The sequence below is a fragment of the Mugil cephalus genome, chromosome 7 (assembly GCF_022458985.1).
Source record: "Mugil cephalus isolate CIBA_MC_2020 chromosome 7, CIBA_Mcephalus_1.1, whole genome shotgun sequence".
Classification (NCBI taxonomy): Eukaryota; Metazoa; Chordata; class Actinopteri; order Mugiliformes; family Mugilidae; genus Mugil; species Mugil cephalus.
Genome location: NC_061776.1, coordinates 3,261,474 through 3,279,188, shown reverse-complemented (window position 1 = coordinate 3,279,188; position 17,715 = coordinate 3,261,474). Strand labels below are relative to the sequence as shown.

The 17,715-nt window shown below is 48.1% G+C and overlaps 2 protein-coding genes across 3 annotated transcripts in view; one reads left to right on the top strand and one right to left on the bottom strand.

The window, feature by feature from the left end:
* lamc1 (laminin, gamma 1) overlaps nt 1-13,084 on the top strand; it is a 40,172-nt gene extending 27,088 nt beyond the window's left edge. The window contains exons 5-27 of the mRNA XM_047589783.1: nt 240-428; nt 721-838; nt 1,174-1,272; nt 1,747-1,883; nt 2,051-2,173; nt 2,397-2,586; nt 3,514-3,626; nt 3,693-3,914; nt 4,237-4,425; nt 4,526-4,771; nt 4,867-5,020; nt 5,138-5,280; nt 5,384-5,719; nt 6,514-6,719; nt 6,793-6,872; nt 7,344-7,481; nt 7,571-7,715; nt 7,801-7,950; nt 8,164-8,278; nt 9,592-9,791; nt 9,866-10,024; nt 10,118-10,217; nt 10,375-13,084. Of these exons, the coding sequence (XP_047445739.1) occupies nt 240-428; nt 721-838; nt 1,174-1,272; nt 1,747-1,883; nt 2,051-2,173; nt 2,397-2,586; nt 3,514-3,626; nt 3,693-3,914; nt 4,237-4,425; nt 4,526-4,771; nt 4,867-5,020; nt 5,138-5,280; nt 5,384-5,719; nt 6,514-6,719; nt 6,793-6,872; nt 7,344-7,481; nt 7,571-7,715; nt 7,801-7,950; nt 8,164-8,278; nt 9,592-9,791; nt 9,866-10,024; nt 10,118-10,217; nt 10,375-10,631 (3,809 nt within the window). The 3' untranslated portion in view covers nt 10,632-13,084. The remainder of the gene's footprint in view (nt 1-239; nt 429-720; nt 839-1,173; nt 1,273-1,746; nt 1,884-2,050; nt 2,174-2,396; nt 2,587-3,513; nt 3,627-3,692; nt 3,915-4,236; nt 4,426-4,525; nt 4,772-4,866; nt 5,021-5,137; nt 5,281-5,383; nt 5,720-6,513; nt 6,720-6,792; nt 6,873-7,343; nt 7,482-7,570; nt 7,716-7,800; nt 7,951-8,163; nt 8,279-9,591; nt 9,792-9,865; nt 10,025-10,117; nt 10,218-10,374) is intronic.
* Nucleotides 13,085-15,053: 1,969 nt separating this feature from the next.
* LOC125010998 (zinc finger protein 287-like) lies at nt 15,054-17,077 on the bottom strand. Of its 2 annotated transcripts, none has more exons than XM_047589982.1 (2): nt 16,762-17,077; nt 15,054-16,167 (listed from the first exon to the last, which is right to left on the bottom strand). In XM_047589982.1, exons 1-2 carry the CDS (start codon nt 16,967-16,969, stop codon nt 15,215-15,217), a joined length of 1,161 nt encoding a protein of 386 aa, XP_047445938.1. In that variant the 5' UTR covers nt 16,970-17,077; the 3' UTR covers nt 15,054-15,214. The 2 variants fall into 2 exon arrangements, with proteins under 2 accessions (XP_047445938.1, XP_047445940.1); XM_047589984.1 differs by having other exon boundaries at nt 15,054-16,164; nt 16,780-17,077.
* Between the last annotated feature and the right edge of the window lie 638 nt (nt 17,078-17,715).

Genomic DNA, 17,715 nt, shown 5'->3' with positions numbered 1-17,715 from the left:
GAACAGTTTTACTGCAGTATAGAACTGTTTTACTGCAGCAGAGAACAGTTTTACCGCAGTAGAGAACAGCTTTACCGCAGTAGAGAACCTCTTTACTGCAGTAGAGAACAGTTTTACTGCAGTATAGAACAGTTTTACTGCAGTAGAGAACAGCTTTACTGCGGTAGAACCTGTAGAGTCTAGAGGGGGATTGTGGGAGCTGTAGTTGACCTCAGTCTGTCTTTGTTTCTGTGTCTCAGCCTGTGACTGTAATGGGAAGAGCTATGAGTGCTACTTTGACTCTGAGCTGTACCGAGCCACCGGACACGGGGGTCACTGCAGAAACTGTGCCGACAACACAGACGGTCCGAACTGTGAACGCTGCCTGGACAACTACTACAGAGACCAGAGCGGCAGCCGCTGTCTGGACTGCAGCTGCAACAGTGTGGGTGAGTCACCGGGGAGGAGGAGGGAGGAGGAGGGAGGAGGGGGGAGGGAGGGGGTGAAGACATCCAGTCCTGTTTAAAGGTCAGAGAGATGGAAGCATGACGCTGGACTAAACAGCTGGTTGGAAGGATGATGATGGTGATGATGATGAAGACGGTGATGATGGTGATGATGATGATGATGATGGTGATGATGATGAAGACGGTGATGGTGGTGATGGTGATGGTGATGATGATGATGATATTGATGATGATGATATTGATAATGATGATGATGATGATGATGATGTTTCAGGCTCTGAGTCTCCTCAGTGTGACAACAGAGGAGTTTGTGCCTGTAAACCTGGAGTAACCGGAGAGAAATGTGACCGATGCCAACCAGGATACCACAGTCTGACTGAGGCCGGCTGCAGGTACCAGCTTCATTTATTCTTTATTATTATTACTTCTTTATTTATTCATCTGCTCTGACTGAAGGAGGGCACCCCCTGCTGGAAGAGACGGATATTGTTCAGCTCATTCGTCTGAGAACAGAACAGTTTCATGTGTTCCTGGTTCTGGTCCAGTGGTAGGTAGAGATCCATCAGAGACCAGGTCTCCAGTTGTGTCTGAGGACGAGTTAATGGAGACACATTTATGAATGAATGAGTTACCAGCAGGTAGATGTAGAACACGGGGACGTAGAGACGGACCAGGTCCCTGATCATCGTCTGTTTGTCTCCTGATTTAAAGTCTCTCTCTCTCTCAGGTCGTGCTCTTGCTCGCCCTCAGGCAGCACTCAGGAGTGTGACGTCAACACGGGACAATGTCGCTGTAAAGACAACGTGGAGGGATTCAGCTGTGACAGGTGAATATGAACGCTTTAATAGCACGTTAACCAAGCCAAGCACACGTTAGTCCGGGATCCTGCTAGCATCTGGGGCTAACGCGGCTAACAGCTGGAGACAAACCAAGACAAACCAAGACAGAGACAAGACAAAGACAAGCTGCCAATGCTGCAGAAATGTGTCCACTCCTGCAGCCACTGTTCACTGGGAGACAAATAAGAAGCGGTCAGCTCTCCTCTCCTTGGACTAAGTCAACAAGTTAATTTGTCTCCGTAGCAACAGGGACAGAGGACATGTTCCCGTCCTCCTGGAGGCTGTTTGCTCATGAACAATGAAATTAAACATGAAGCAGATTTAATGTGATTAATGGAAATGAATCCACATGAGATTAATCATCTGACGGCACGAATAGAAACTCTCTAAATGTCTCCTCTTCTTCTTCTTCTCCTCCTTCTTCTTCTTCTTCTTCTTCTTCTTCTTCTTCTTGTCTCCAGGTGTAAACTTGGTTTCTTTAACTTGGACCCTAACAACCCTCAGGGCTGCACCCCGTGTTTCTGCTTCCAGCACTCGTCCGTGTGCGACAGCGCCGAAGGCTTCAGCGTCCACACCGTCAGCTCCACCTTCAGCAGAGGTAACCCCGTCCAAAGGCTGCACGCTCACGTCCTGTGAGTGGACACACGTCCCCCGGGGGCTGTGTCCTTTGTCCCCAGATGTTCTGTCTCCTCCACCATGTGTCTGAGGGGGGTCTCTCTGTAGCAGGGGTCCAGGTCTGACTGTGTGTTGTTGTTGTTGTTGTAGGTGATGAGAGGTGGACGGCTCAGCAGCGGGACGGCTCCAGCGTCTCCGTCCAGTGGTCCCCCAGTGGACAGGAGGTGTCCCTCATCTCAGACGACTACTTCCCCATGTACTTCATCGCCCCAGGTACCTAACCCCCCCCAACCAGAACTACTCTACAACCACAACTACTCTGGTTCTTCTTCTTCTTCGTCTTCTTCTTCTTCTTCTTCATCTTCTTCTTCTTCTTCATCTTCTCCTTCCGTTTGTCCTCCTCCTGGTTCTTCAGGACGTCTTGTTGCTGCAGGGCTGGTTGCTGGTTTAGTTTGTGGTGGACTGTTCTAAAAGAACCCGGTGTTGTGTGTCACAGAGAAGTTCCTGGGGAACCAGATGCTGAGTTACGGCCAGAACCTGAGCCTCAGCTTCCGAGTGGACCGGAGGGACACCCGTCTCTCGGCCGAGGACCTGGTCCTGGAGGGAGCCGGTCTGCGGGTGGCCGTCCCCCTCATCGCCCAGGGCAACGCCTACCCCAACGAGAACATGCAGACCTACGTGTTCAGGTGAGGAACCGACCCGGGTCCTCGTCAGGAACCTGGTTTAGAGTTGGTCTGGATTAACCCTTCGTAGGACGCTCACATTTTAAACCCTAGAGTCATATTATAGGACAAAAAAGACAGTTTTAGTTTAAGCTGATTCATATCATAAATAAATCTGATAACTGATAATAAATATAAACACTTATATTTTCTTGTGAAGAACAAGCAGCAGATGAATATTTTGACATAAAACATAAAATCAGAAACATCATAAATATTCACTTTACTCTCCTCAAAGCCATAAGTTAAACACAGTCTGCTGTAACATAGCCCACAGCGGCTATGCTAATTAGCTCATTATCTAGTCTGCTAGCATGCCGCAGGCATTACTGACTCGGTTAACGTGATTAGCAAGAAAATATTTAAGCTAATTATCCCAGCGTTAACTAACTTTAGCTGTTACTGACCCTGTTTAAGTCTTTAGCAAGGTAACATTTAAGCTAATTATCCCAACTTTAGCTTTCGTACAAACTTACCATTGGTGTAAGAGCTGGTGAAGTAGACGCGTTGTCGTCTCCTCAGGGGAACTTCACCTCCACTCGACAGAACAGAACAAAATCATTTCTAAAAAAACACAAATTTATTAGTGAAAATAAGTGTTAACATCACATCAGTCACATTAGGACACTTGTTCTTCTTCATGGCTCCTAATAAACCAGTTCAGAGGGGGACCTTGTAGACCACATTAGACCCTGATTAGACCTGACAATGTTTCCTTGATCTTTCTGATTGGCTCAATGAAAACCACATGACAATAAACCTCAGTGATAGATGAAGTTACCACATATGGTTCCTCTGCCCTATAGAGGCTTAAAGGATGTGATCGTAACATCTGGATTTAGATTTGTTTGTGTGGATCGAACTGATCTGGGTCCTGATCTTGTGTTTCAGGCTCCATGACAGCACCGACTACCCCTGGAGACCGACCATCAGCCACTCCGACTTCCAGAAGCTCCTCCACAACCTGACGGCCATCAAGATCCGCGGCACCTACAGCGAGAGGAGTACGTACGGCGCCGCTCAAACATGTCGTAGCTGTAGCGCCGCCGGCTAACCGTTCTCCTCCCCAGGCGCCGGTTACCTGGACGACGTCTCCTTGGTGACGGCCAGGCGGGGCCCCGGGGCGCCGGCCCGCTGGGTGGAGCAGTGCACCTGTCCCCAGGGCTACCAGGGGCAGCACTGTGAGCAGTGCACCGTGGGATACCGCCGCATCCGGCCCGAGCTCGCCGCCTTCAGCGCCTGTGAACCCTGCAACTGCAACGGACACAGCGAGGCCTGCAACCCCAGTACAGGTAACCCCGCCCGACTCCAGACCTGGACCCGGAGTCGCTCCTGGTGGACAAACTGTCAGAAAAGGAAACTAGAATCCTGATGTGTCCAGAGCAGGGAGGACGACTTTAACTGGTCTAATACCTGGTCTCTGTCCAAAAAGACTTTAAAAGACTTTTGGAGTTTAGAGAAGACGTCTCATCTGAGTGTCTTCTTCAGTTCTAAGAGACGGATGTTTCAGGTTTGAGTAGAAACTCTGTCCACTGACGTCCACAGACTGACCTGTAGTTGAGGGTGAGGACAGGGTGGGTGGACCATGACCCGGAGTGTCTCTGTGTCCTCTAGGAGCCTGTGACTGCCGGGACAACACAGCCGGTCTGAGCTGCGAGCGCTGTAAGGACGGTTTCTATGGCGACGCCACGGCGGGGACGTCCACAGACTGTGAACCGTGTCCCTGTCCAGCTGGAGCCACCTGCGCCGTCGTCCCCAGGACCAGAGAGGTGGTCTGCACCAACTGTCCCACCGGGACCACAGGTACGTCCCCGTCTCGATCCCGTGTGACCGTGCGGCTCCTTAAAGGCTGAAGGGGCGTCTACGTCCCGGTGTCTGACGCCACGTCCTCCCCCGTCCACAGGGAAGCGCTGTGAGCTCTGTGACGACGGGTTTTTCGGGGACCCCCTCGGCCAGAACGGGGCCCCCAGAGCCTGCAGGGCCTGCAAGTGCAGCGACAACATCGACCCCAACGCCGTTGGAAACTGCAACCGGGAGACCGGCGAGTGTCTCAAGTGCATCTACAACACGGACGGCTTCTTCTGCGACCGCTGCAAGGAGGGTTTCTACGGCAACGCCCTGGCCCCCAACCCGGCCGACAAGTGCAAACGTAAGAGACGGGACCAGGTTTAGATGGATCTGGATCTGGACATGTTTGAGTCAGGCTGTTACTGACTGTGCTTCCTCCTGCCCCCCCCCCTCCAGCCTGCTCCTGCTCTCCTCTGGGTACGGTGGGTCAGCAGACCAGCTGTTCTCAGGGTATCGGTCAGTGTCCTTGTCTTCCTAACGTGGCCGAACGCGACTGCAGCGTCTGTGAACCCGGATTCTTCAACCTCCAGAGCGGCAGCGGCTGCGAGCGGTGAGTTCATCTCGTCTCCAAACGCCACAAAATCTGAACCGGCACCGAGTTAAAATATGTCAGAAGTCCATGGTCCTTGTTTTTATGGAGACTATAACACATACTTGTTTCCTCCAGGTGTAACTGTAACCCCATCGGCTCCACTAACGGTCAGTGTGACATCGTCTCCGGTCAGTGTGAGTGTCAACCGGGCGTCACCGGACGTCTGTGCGAACGCTGCGAGGTCAACTTCTTCGGCTTCAGCTCGTCTGGATGCAAACGTGAGGACGTCTCCGAGGAGTTTCATTCCTAACGAGGCCGAGTGTTTTTTTTAATGTTTAAACTGGTGTCCCCCCTCCCTCCCCCCTCCCTCCCTCCCTGCAGCCTGTGACTGTGACCCTGAAGGATCCCAGTCGGGTCAGTGTAAGGAGGACGGTCGCTGCGAGTGTCGGCCCGGCTTCGTCGGAGCTCGCTGCGACATGTGCGAGGAGAATTACTTCTACAACCGGTCGGTGCCGGGCTGCCAGCAGTGCCCCTCCTGCTACGGCCTGGTCCGGGACAAGGTCAACCAGCAGAGGCAGAAGCTCCACGACCTGCAGACCCTCATCGACAACCTGGGCTCCGGCCAGGACACCGTCAGCGACAAGGCCTTTGAGGACCGTCTGAAGGAGGCGGAGAGGGCCATCATGGAGCTGCTGGAGGAGGCGCAAACCAGCAAAGGTACCAGTACCTCTGAGACCGGTCTGGAAGTCAACCCGCACTTATCATTAGTGTTGTTGCTGGGAACTTATGGTGTGTTTTTATTTACCTCAGAGTTCAGAAGGTGGAAAACTTCCCTGTCACAATAAAACTTAGTGTGTTCAGCATTTACATTTAGTGAGTGCAGAGTGAAATTAAAGTTTTTAGAAAGTTCTACGAAAATACGACTTTGGGGGTGTTTCAGTTGAAAATTCCGCCTCAGAAATCGGAAGTTCCGACTTCTGAGAACAAATCAGATCGTTGGGGGAGTTTGATTGGTTGGAGGACTCTCCTGCTGATATAATAATGTTCATCTAAAACAATAACTTTATTATCCGTTTGTAAAAGTGGCTTAATTTCATGGTTGAATATGTCAAAAATATAAAATACATTATTATCTTTAGAGTTTGGGTGTGAATTCTGACTTTTAAAGGGCCAGTGTGTAGAACTTAGAGCCCCCTAGTGGTGACGTTACAGACTGCGAGTAGCTAAAAAGAGGAGGATCGTCTCAGCTGAGTCTAAACTCATTAAAACTCATCTAAAACCAGAGCATCCGCCGCATCATGAGGCTGAATCCCAACAGAAATCTGAAAAGCTGCTACAAAGTCAAATAAACGTGAAGGAAATGTGAAAAACTCGAGCTGAAACAAACGCTTCTTCTGTGTGAGATACGACGTCTTCAAGAAGCTCAGCCAGTCCAGACGTCTGTGTTTGTTCGGATGAACCCTGACCTGGACGCCCTCCGCTAACACGAGCTGTGACCTTTGACCCTGCAGATGTGGACAGAGGCCTCCTGGACCGCCTGAACTCCATCAACAACACCCTGACCGTCCAGTGGAACCGGCTGCAGAGCATCCGGACCACGGTGGACGAGACCGGCACCCAGGCCGACCGGGCCCGCAGCCGAGTCCGAGACGCCGAGGACCTGATCGACCGAGCGCGACAGGAGCTGGACAAGGCCAAGGACGCCATCAGCAAAGTGGTGAGTGGTCGAACCGTCGCCGTGGTAATTTAATGGAGGGTGAGGACGCGCTAATGTACGATGTCGTCCTCAGGACATCAAACCACCCGGCGGCACCGGAGAACCCAACAACATGACGCTGCTGGCTGAGGAGGCTCGGAGGCTGGCGGACAAGTAAGACTGGACAGGGCGTCATTCACAATTCATTCACACGGCGACAGTTTCAACAAGAAAAATACACTGTCATCACAGGGCAAAACTATTATTTTACATTTTCCTGACGATTCAAATCAAAAATAAAAATTAACGTAGTTTGTCACAGTCTTTCTGGCACAGCATGAACATTGTGTAGAGGCTAATGTCCTCTGGCTTTATCTTTATTTACATCAGGGAGGGCCACAGGCTAATGTGATAGGGTTAATTGCTGCTGTCTTTAGTCCACGCCTCTATAATATGAAAGCCAAATGATTATTGGATTTACTTCTTCGATGTCAGAATTTGTCACAAAAAGGTGATTTATTTTTTCAGGGCATTTCGTCGGTGCTAGAAACGTATCGATGCCTGGTACCGAGTCCCAATCAGAAACACCTCGTAGTTTTAGAAACAGGCTGCGTGTGAACCTCATCGACTGGTTTCTTTCTGCAGGCACAAGATGGACGCCGACCAGATCGAGAAGATCGCCAGAGACGCCAACGACACGTCGACCAAAGCGTACAACCTGCTGCTGAAGACTCTGGACGGAGAGAGCAAAACGTCCCAGGAGATCGAGGAGCTCAACAAGAAGTACGGCTGCTGATGACCGGGAGGTTTTTAAACCTGGTGTCCTGAATGTTTTGGATTGTGACTGTCACCTCCTGTCTTGTCCTGCTCAGGTACAACGAGGCCAAGGATCTGGCGAAGAATCTGGAGAAACAGGCGACTAAGGTCCAGAATGAGGCTGAAGATGCAAGAAACAAAGCTCTGAAGATCGTCGCCAACCTGACCAGCCTCCCGCCGGTCGACACCAAGGCTCTGGAGGTGAGCGCCGCCGCCGCCATTACCGCCGGACGTCGATGGATCAAACGGGAGAGAACGGGGCCGAATAATCTTTGTCTGTTTTCAGGATGAGGCTAACAAGATCAAGAAGGAGGCGTCGGACCTCGATAAGCTGATCAATAAGACGGCGAAGGAGTACAATGACCTCCGAGAAGACCTGAAGCCCAAAGAGCAGGAGGTCCGCAAGCTGCTGGAGAAAGGCAAAATTGAGCAGCAGGTACGTTCAGGAGTCTGAGGAGGTCCTGGTTCTCCTTGGTCCTCTCCACCCACTGGTTGATCTGGTTCAGTTTACTCTTTGTTGATGTTTCCTGCTCCGATGCTTAAAGAAAGGACAACTAATACAGTATTTACAGAAAATAGACTGTGACTACAAACATGAGGCAGGGATTCAGTCTGACTCCACATCTAAACTCCTGGTTGTCTGTGACAGACGGCTGATCAGCTGTTGGCTCGAGCTGACGCTGCTAAAGCTCTGGCTGAGGAGGCGGCAAAGAAAGGCCGGGCTACGTTCAAGGAGGCCGAGAACATCCTGGACGACCTGAGAGGTACGTGAGCGTTACCTGACTGTTACCTGACTGTTACATGTTACCTGCCTGTTACCTGTCTGTTACCTGTGACCTGACTGTTACCTGTCTGTTACCTGTCTGTTACCTGTCTGTTACCTGTTACCTGTCTGTTACCTGTCTGTTACCTGTTACCTGTCTGTTACCTGTTACCTGACTGTTACCTGACTGTTACCTGACTGTTACCTGACTGTTACCTGACTGTTACCTGACTGTTACCTGCCTGTTACCTGTTACCTGACTGTTACCTGTCTGTTACCTGTCTGTTACCTGTTACCTGTCTGTTACCTGTCTGTTACCTGTTACCTGTCTGTTACCTGTCTGTTACCTGTCTGTTACCTGACTGTTACCTGACTGTTACCTGACTGTTACCTGACACCTGTCTGTTACCTGTCTGTTACTTGTTACTTGACCGTTACCTGTTACCTGTCTGTTATCTGACTGTTACCTGACTGTTACCTGACTGTTACCTGTCTGTTACCTGTTACCTGACTGTTACCTGACTGTTACCTGACTGTTACATGTCTGTTACCTGTTACCTGTCTGTTATCTGTTACCTGACTGTTACCTGACTGTTACCTGTTACCTGTCTGTTACCTGACTGTTACTTGTTACTTGACCGTTACCTGTTACCTGTCTGTTATCTGTTACCTGACTGTTACCTGACTGTAACCTGTTACCTGTCTGTTACCTGACTGTTACCTGTTACTTGACCGTTACCTGTTACCTGTCTGTTACCTGACTGTTACTTGTCTGTTACCTGTCTGTTACCTGACTGTTACATATTACTTGACTGTTACCTGTCTGTTACCTGACTGTTACATGTTACCTGTCTTTTACCTGACTGTTACCTGACTGTTACCTGTTACCTGTGTGTTACCTGTCTGTTAAATGTCTGTTACATGTTACCTGTCTGTTACATGTCTGTTACCTGTTACCTGTGTGTTACCTGTCTGTTACATGTCTGTTACCTGTTACCTGTCTGTTACCTGACTGTTACGTGACACCTGTCTGTTACCTGACTGTTACATATTACTTGACTGTTACCTGTCTGTTACATGTTACCTGTCTGTTACCTGACTGTTACCTGTTACCTGTCTTTTACCTGACTGTTACCTGTCTGTTACCTGTTACCTGTCTGTTACCTGACTGTAACCTGTTACCTGTGTGTTACCTGTCTGTTACCTGTTACCTGACTGTTACCTGACTGTTACCTGACTGTTACCTGACTGTTACCTGACTGTTTTTTTTTCTAATTCCTTCCTCTTAACATTTAATTTTTTAACTCCCTTCAGACTTCGACAGGAGAGTCAACGACAACAAGACGGCTGCAGAGGAAGCCATGAAGAAGATCCCCGCCATCAACGCCACCATCATGGCCGCCAACGACAAGACCAGACAGGCGGAGGAAGCTCTGGGCAACGCCGCCGCCGACGCCCGGGACGCCAAGGAGAAGGCGGAGGACGCAGAGAGGATCGCTAGCACCGTGCAGAAGGTAAGACAGCAGAACCCGTCCGGTCTCCTCCCGGCTTCAGCCTGGACACCGTTAACAAACCCACGTCCTCGCAGGGCTCCGCCAAGACCAAGGAGGACGCAGAGAAGGCCTTCGAGGACACCACCAAGCTGGAGAAGGAGGTGGACAACATGATGGATCAGCTGACGGCTGCAGAGAGGGAACTAGCCAAGAAGAAGGCCGAGGCCGACCGGGACATGATGATGGCTGGAATGGTACGACCCGGATCTTCAGCCTCTTCTTTCCTCCGTCTCTTAGTTTCATTCCCGTTGAATCACGCTGCTGAACTCTTCTTCTCTGTCCTGCAGGCGTCAGACAACGCGAAGGAGGCGGAGGACAACGCTCGCAAGGCCAAGAACACGGTGAAGACGGTGCTGAACATCATCAACAACCTGATGGGTCAGCTCGGTAAGAACTGGACGAACGGAGACTGAACTCAAGCTGCTCCGATAACGAGACGGGAATCTGTCTGAGGACGAGTTTATCAGTGTTTGTTGTAAATACTGGATTAGTTGTTCTTTCTCTAAACATCAGATATTCTCAGCTCTCCCTCTTTTCTCCTCAGGAAACATCGACAAGGTGGACCTGAGCAAACTGAACCAGATCAATGAGTCGCTGAAGAGGGCCAAGGACAAGATGGCCGCCAGCGACCTGGACAAGAAGCTGGCGAGGCTGAACGACGTGGCTCAGACCCAGGAGGAGATGATCAGAGACTACGAGCGTCAGATCAGCGAGATCCGCGCCGACATCGCCAACCTCAACGACATCAAGAACACGTTACCCGACGGCTGTTTCAACACGGCGTCCCTGGAGAGGCCTTAACCCCGCCCCCCCCGCCGCCGCCACCCCCCCTCCAACACTCCCCCACTTACGTCTAACACTCCGGCCGCCACGCCGACTTTTACCAAAACAGTTTTTTAAAACTTTTGTTTGTTTTCAGATTCTCGCCTTTGTTTTTTTTTTTTTTGTTTTTTTCCTTTTATGAGACGGAAGCCAATATTTTTAAGCCACGTTCACGGTTTTCAACGAAAAGCAGCTGTGTTTGTTTTGTCTTTAGGTTTTTGTCGACACGCAGCAACGTGGTTTCGGTAGAACGGACTAAGTGGCGTAGAGAAGCCGTTGCCGAGGTCGAAGAACCTCGGAGGAAACCAGAACCACAAACCCGATGTGACTGCAGCCGTCCGCTCGGCGGGAGGGAACTCCTCGCGCCTCAGAGAGCCTCCGGCCATTACCCATCATGCCTCGGGACACAGGCTAGCCGGACGCGCGGCCTCCGTCTCGGCCGCACGTCGTTTCCAAACCAACCACGTTTTCAGAAACCACAGTGAAGGAATCCTCTCTGGTTTGCTCCAAAGCTACGACACAAACAGCAGGGGAAAGTATTTAACTTCTTTTCTATGACAGTATTTTCACCAGCAGCAGGTTGAGTTGAAAAGCTACGGACACGAAACAAAAAAAAAAAAACAACAACCTGTGTTCACAAGATAAAAACTCAGGAGACGAGCTTGTATCTGTCTTCGGATCAAAAAAAAAAAACTCGTTTTCATCAGGACACCATCTCGTAGGTGTTGGACTTGAGCTTCGTCCAGGATTTTAGAGATAGTTTAGACTAGAAGATCAACAAAGTCCGTCTTTGTGTCCTTGTGCGTTGTCGTGTTACATCGTGGAGCTTGGGTCGAGATCTTACAAGATCTGAGATGAGGTGTAAGATCTGGTCCTGTGAGAGTCAGTGGTTAAATATGGATCGTGACTTTTACAGATTTTGGTTCCAGAGTCTTTAAACTTTGGTCCCTGACAGATACAAGTTGTTGCCTTTTTGTTGAGGTGGATCTTCCTGTAGATGTGGTTTCCTCTCAGCGTCGTGTTGTGGAGTCAGATCTGAGGTCGGGTTTGGATCTTGTCCGTTAGCAGACGCCAGATCTGGTCTTTGAGTTGAGATCATGTGTTAACATCCAGGTTGTGTCTTGTTCGTGTCTCTGGTTCTGGGGAAATGAATTAATGTTGAGTTTTGGAGCCTTTGGGAACAAGATGAATGACGTCCATCTTTGAGGAGGAACTTAACTTCGCTGTTGTGTTTGTTTCCATGTGGATCTTAAAACGTGACCTCATGCTCCTGTAGATGTGGATGAGAGTCGGTTGTTAGTTGTTCAGATGTTGTTGCACAAATCGTTCCAGTAAATCTTTGATTCTATCTTGATGTCATCACTTTACTTCAGGATGAAGCTGAGAGACACCAGATAAAACATCTTTTTCCTCCTGAATCTGATCTGGGATCTCGTTCCTTTGTTTTTATCTTGTGAACTCATCGACAGGTTTCAGCTGCGACTCGTCTCCTCACGGTCACACGTCATTTCACGCTCTGATGTTTAAACACTACAAACATTTCACCGTCTGTCCTCCCACCAGTTGCTGCTTTTACTCCCCCCTCCCTCCCCCGTCCTCCCCCGTCATCACACATTAACACTTCTTCTACTTGTATTTGTTTTCCGGGCTAAATCCAACACTATGCAACTTTGTACATTTTGCGTAGCGAGAATTTTATCTGATACACTGGTGCTAATAATTATTTCAAATGTTATATTTTTGTGTGAATGTTTTTTATTCTGACATAGAGTGAGGATTTTGTTATTTGTGTAAATATATGCTTCAATGATTCAGGACTGGCTGATTTGAAGAACTAAAAGAAAAAACAAGAAAAAAAACCTCCATCGCGTAAAACAGCCACGAGTTCCATCACAATCAAATGAACCGAACCCTCCTGAGTGTCTCTGCTGCCCTCTGTGGTTGTGTCGTGTAATGACGCTCGCTTGTGTTCAGGCCTCAGAGCGACGTGATCCGTCGCGTCTCTGAGTGGAGCTCGGTCCCGTTTAATTCGTGTTTTGTGCCTTAATATAAAGTTTGGTTGTAATCACGGCCCCACGTGTTATTTAGTTCCACTACAAACTCAGGTCCTGAACAGAAAAGACTGATGCGGGAGAAAAAGACTTCCTGTTTGAACTTTTCTCACAGCTGTGACCAGACCAGGACTCGCTCGTCTTTCCTCCTCCTCGTCCTCCGGCCTCCACCCAGACGTGATGTGTAAACAGTATTTTAAGTTATAATGTACCACTTATTTTGTGTCGTAACCTCGTGGGCGGAGCCGTGTGAGCTGCTCGGCCGCCTCCTCGCCGCCTCCTCGCCGCCTCCGGCCCCGTGAGGACCTGAGAGACCCCGTCTGTTCCCACGTGCCTGTAAATCCAACCTTAACATTTGAATAATAAAAAGTTACTACAGGAGCTGACGTGTCCCCGTGTGATGTGTCCTCCGTGTCCAGACCTGGAGGACGGGATCCGAGACACTTCTCCTTATTTAGAACTCAACGTTCCTCCGGGTGGAACATGCAGATTCTTTTTGTCAAGTCTTAAATCCTTCCATCCATTTATCACCGCTCCGTTTTCAGTGGGACCTGCTCACTTTCTTATTTTAAAGTAATTCTGGGTTTTTTCTGATTTTCTTAAAAAAAAGTCTCAAAAGTCACAGAAACCTGTTTATGGACGAAAGTAACAGCAGCATCTTTATGATCCAATCACAGCTGCATGATGTAATATGTCAGTTTCTCCTGATGGAAGTCAATGGGTTCACTCATATTCACACGAACCCATTGACTTCTTCTTCTTCTTCTTCTTCTTCTTCTTCTTCTTCATTCCTCCAGAACTAAACCACTTAGAGAGACTCTAGAAACTTCAGAGTCTCGTCTTTAAAAGAGACAAAGACCATGAATGAATCCAACATGTTCATGAACAACATCCAGTTATTTTGTCCTAAACAGGCGGATGAGAGGTTAAAAGGAGACGGGCTAAGTTTTCTTTTTTTTTGGTCCTTAAAAGTTTAAACAAAATATATTTCCATGATTTAGTTTTCATTTCATTTCAAATAGTTTTTTTTTTTTTGAATTTCCAATAAAATGTAGTGAGAGAAAAAGAAAACGTAAAGAAAAACAATCAGCTGACGTAACGTAAACACAGAAACATCATGTACAAGGTTCTTGTTTCCGTTTTTTTTTTCAGTCTCTGACTCATTTATATTTTATATATATATATATAACAGACGTTTGCTGGTGGAAAATACTGAGGTAACTGGATCTGGGTCTTTATAAATGTATGAGAACGTGTTGAGTCGGGTTTAATTTTAACCATATTTGTAGTTCACTGACAATAATTCTTTTTATTTTGTTTCTTTTTCCTTTAAACTCACTGATAAACTAACAACAAACCAAATATTTAGCTGCTGTATCATCTGATTTTACTCCAACACCATCTAATGAATTAATTAAAGGTTGAATGAATGTTCTAGATGTTTTCAACGTTTCCCTGAAAGCTAAGTTAAGCTAAGCTAAGCTAAGCTAACACTGCAGAGCCTGGATGAATCCACCAGGGGGCGATGACCACGATCACATAGTTCACAAAGTCACTGGTTCTGGAAATAAATGATGAGTTTGGATTTATTTCTGCCTGACATGTGTTTGTCCAGCAGGGGGCGGTAATACTCTACTGCTCAGTATGAAATGGCTGTAAATAGAAGAAGAATAGAAACCTCCAGCACAAGGGATTTATTTTGAAAAGTAAAAAAAACACAACTTCATGTAGCAAATATGAAACAGTTACAGCATAAAATAAAAATAATGATAAAAAATCATTTCATTCTGCAGATAATAAGTTCAAAAGTTCAGTTTTAATTATTATTATTAATCAAGTGCTTCATTGTGAAAAGTCAGACGTCAGAGAAAAAACAGAACAACAACAAGGACACAAACTCAGATCAGCGTCAAACTTTCTGCATCGAGAAATTTACTCATGTGACTGAAACATCTCATTATTATTATCTCATTAAAATATTAGATCTTTGACAAAAACTTTTGAACTTTGAACCTGCACAGATTTGACTTCAAATCCCTTTAACTGTGTCGTAACAGACGGATTCATTTTATCCACTCTCTACTGTACCTAATGTTTTGGCATGTGACTCACTAGAGAAGAGGTAGAACCTTCAGAAACAGGTTTTAACTCTTAAACTGAGTTGAACTGACATGATTAGGTCAGACTTCACTGATCCTCACTGCGGAAATACACAAGCTTCAGAAAGACGTTTTAAAGTTTGTCTTATTTTAAAGTCTCGTTCTTATGTTGAATAAAAGGTCTGGCCACATGACCTCACTCGGTTTATATACAGCGTCGGATCCCATCCGGATCCGTTCTAAGGTTTACCTGAACGTCTTGAATAAAAGCGTCGGGATTCAGTCCTGAGTCCTGGTTTTCTGGACCAGGACTCAGGTTTTATTTATCAGATGTCCTCACACAGCTGATCCGTTCACGGTTTAACCTGAACACGTCCTGGTTTTCTGGACCAGGACTCAGGACCGAGAGTCTTCAGGTGGCGTCGCAGCGCGTGGACGTGGACGTGGCCGGAGCGCGTGCTGCAGTGCAGCGTCCGTCCTCCGTGTGGCGCCTCAGGTGGTGCTTGAGCGGCGTGCTGAGCGCGAAGCTCCTCCCACACACGGGGCAGACGTAGGGCTTCTCGCCGGTGTGCGTCCTCAGGTGGACCTTCATGTCGGAGCTGGAGACGAAGCCCTTGAGGCAGACGTGGCAGCTGTAGGGCCTGACGCCCGAGTGCGTCCTGGAGTGGCGGACCATGGCCGAGGTGATCCTGAAGCCCTTCCCACAGACGCCGCAGCGGTGCGGCTTCTCGCCCGTGTGCGTCCTCATGTGGATCTCCATGTTGCCCTTGCGGCTGAAGCCTTTCCCGCACACGCTGCAGCTGAAGGGCTTCTCCCCCGTGTGGCAGCGCGTGTGCACCTTCAGCTCCACCAGCCGCCGGAAGCTTTTGCTGCAGAAGCTGCAGACGTGGCTCTTGACGTGCGCGTCCAGGTGCTGCAGCAGCGCCCGTTTGTCCGGCTGCCGCTCGCCGCACACGCCGCACACGCACAGCGCGTCATCGGCGTGGAGGCGGGCGTGCGTCGTCAGGGAGCGGCTGTAACGGAACAGCATCTTACAGACCTTACAGCAGGGGGAGGAGCCAACGGCGGCGTCACCCTGAGAGGAGGCGGGAAGGTTTGGTAGTGGAGGAGGAGGAGGAGGAGGTGGAGGAGGTGCATCCATCCCCTCACAGGAAGTGCCTGGCTGGACGTCCTCCTCATTCCACTCCACCTTCAGAGCCTCCTCAGGCTCCTCCGCCTTCATCTCTCTGGGGTCCAGCTCAGCCTCCAGAGGAGCGATCCAGGCCGCCTCCTCCTGCTCCTCCTGCTCCTCCTCCTCCTCCTGCTCCTCCTCCTCCTCCTGCTCCTGCTTGATGACGGGAACTTCCTCCAGCTGCTCCACATCTGCAGAGAACGAGATTCTGGTTCAGTGATATTAGTGTTTCCATTGAAAGGTGTTTTGTGAATGAGCTTTAAAAGTCGGAGCGTCTGGTGATGTAACTCCATTTCCCATAATTCTTCACACTGACTTCACGTTTCCATTTCCATCACTTCTTATTGTGATATTTAGGTTTTTTAATTCAATGTAAATATTCTCCTAATTATTTTTCAAACTAAAGCGGATGAAATAAATCTGCAGTCGTTACTTAGAGGTTGTTATTCTGTTGTGTTCCTGATCTTTGTTTTAGCCAATCGACCAATCAGAGAAGATCCAGGAACCATCCTCAGGTCTAATCAGGGTCTAATGTGGTCTACAAGGTCCCCCCTCTGATCTGGTTTATTAGGAACCACGAAGAAGAACAAGTGTCCTAATGTTTCTAATGTGATGATGTTGACAAATACATGTTTACATTAATTTAACCCATTGAAAAACAATAAAATAAATAAAACTCAAATGTATAATTTCCAGCCTTAAAGTGTTAAATAATAAATAAATAATAATAATGTGAATAATAATAAATAATTCAGTTATTCTCCATATGTAAAATAAGATGAGCCTCGGGTCGTGTCGGACCGGACCTGGGTCGTGCCGGGCCGGCCCCGGGTCCGCGGGGCCCCGCGGAGCCTCCCCGGTCCGGCTCGCTCCGTACTTGTGGTGCAGCTCCTCCTCGTACTCCGCCATGACGCCCTCCACCAGCCCCAGGATCTCCTCCACCGCCTCCTGCAGCCTCTCCGCCACCAGCCTCCTCAGCAGCCGCAGACGGGACATCCTGGCCCGGGGAGGGGGGGGAGACAGTCCCGGTCCGACCCGGTCCGAGAGATAAACAAAACACACCGCAAGTCTCCTCGGCGGCGCTCCGCTCTGACGTCATCACCGCGGCGCCGGAAGTTAATATAACTAAGAGATAAAATAAACAAATACATAAAAACAACACATTTAACAGTAAAATCTGCTGCTGTCGATGAGTGAAAGAAATAAAAATAAATGATCTGAATAAATAACTACAACAATAAAATCTATACGTAAAATATTTATGAAATTAATGTTAATAATTAAAATAAATCAACTAAGTCTCAGAATAAAATACATCAAGTTTTAAGGCCACAACAGAACTTTATTATTTCACCACAGACACTTCTGCTCTTAGGCTTAAAATATTAACATAAAACAACAGAAATAAGTTTAAATGTCAAGAGTGTGGAAGAAAATCAGTCACTGGTTAGAAAGGTAGGACTTTAGAACCTGGACTCCACTGGGATCAGATCTATCTATCTATCTATCTATCTATCTATCTATCTATCTATCTATCTATCTATCTATCTATCTATCTATCTATCTATCTATCTATCTATCTATCTATCTATCTATCTATCTATCTATCTATCTATCTATCTATCTATCTATCTATCTAGTTTCTATCTATCTATCTATCTATCTATCTATCTATCTATCTATCTATCTATCTATCTATCTATCTATCTATCTATCTATCTATCTATCTATCTATCTATCTA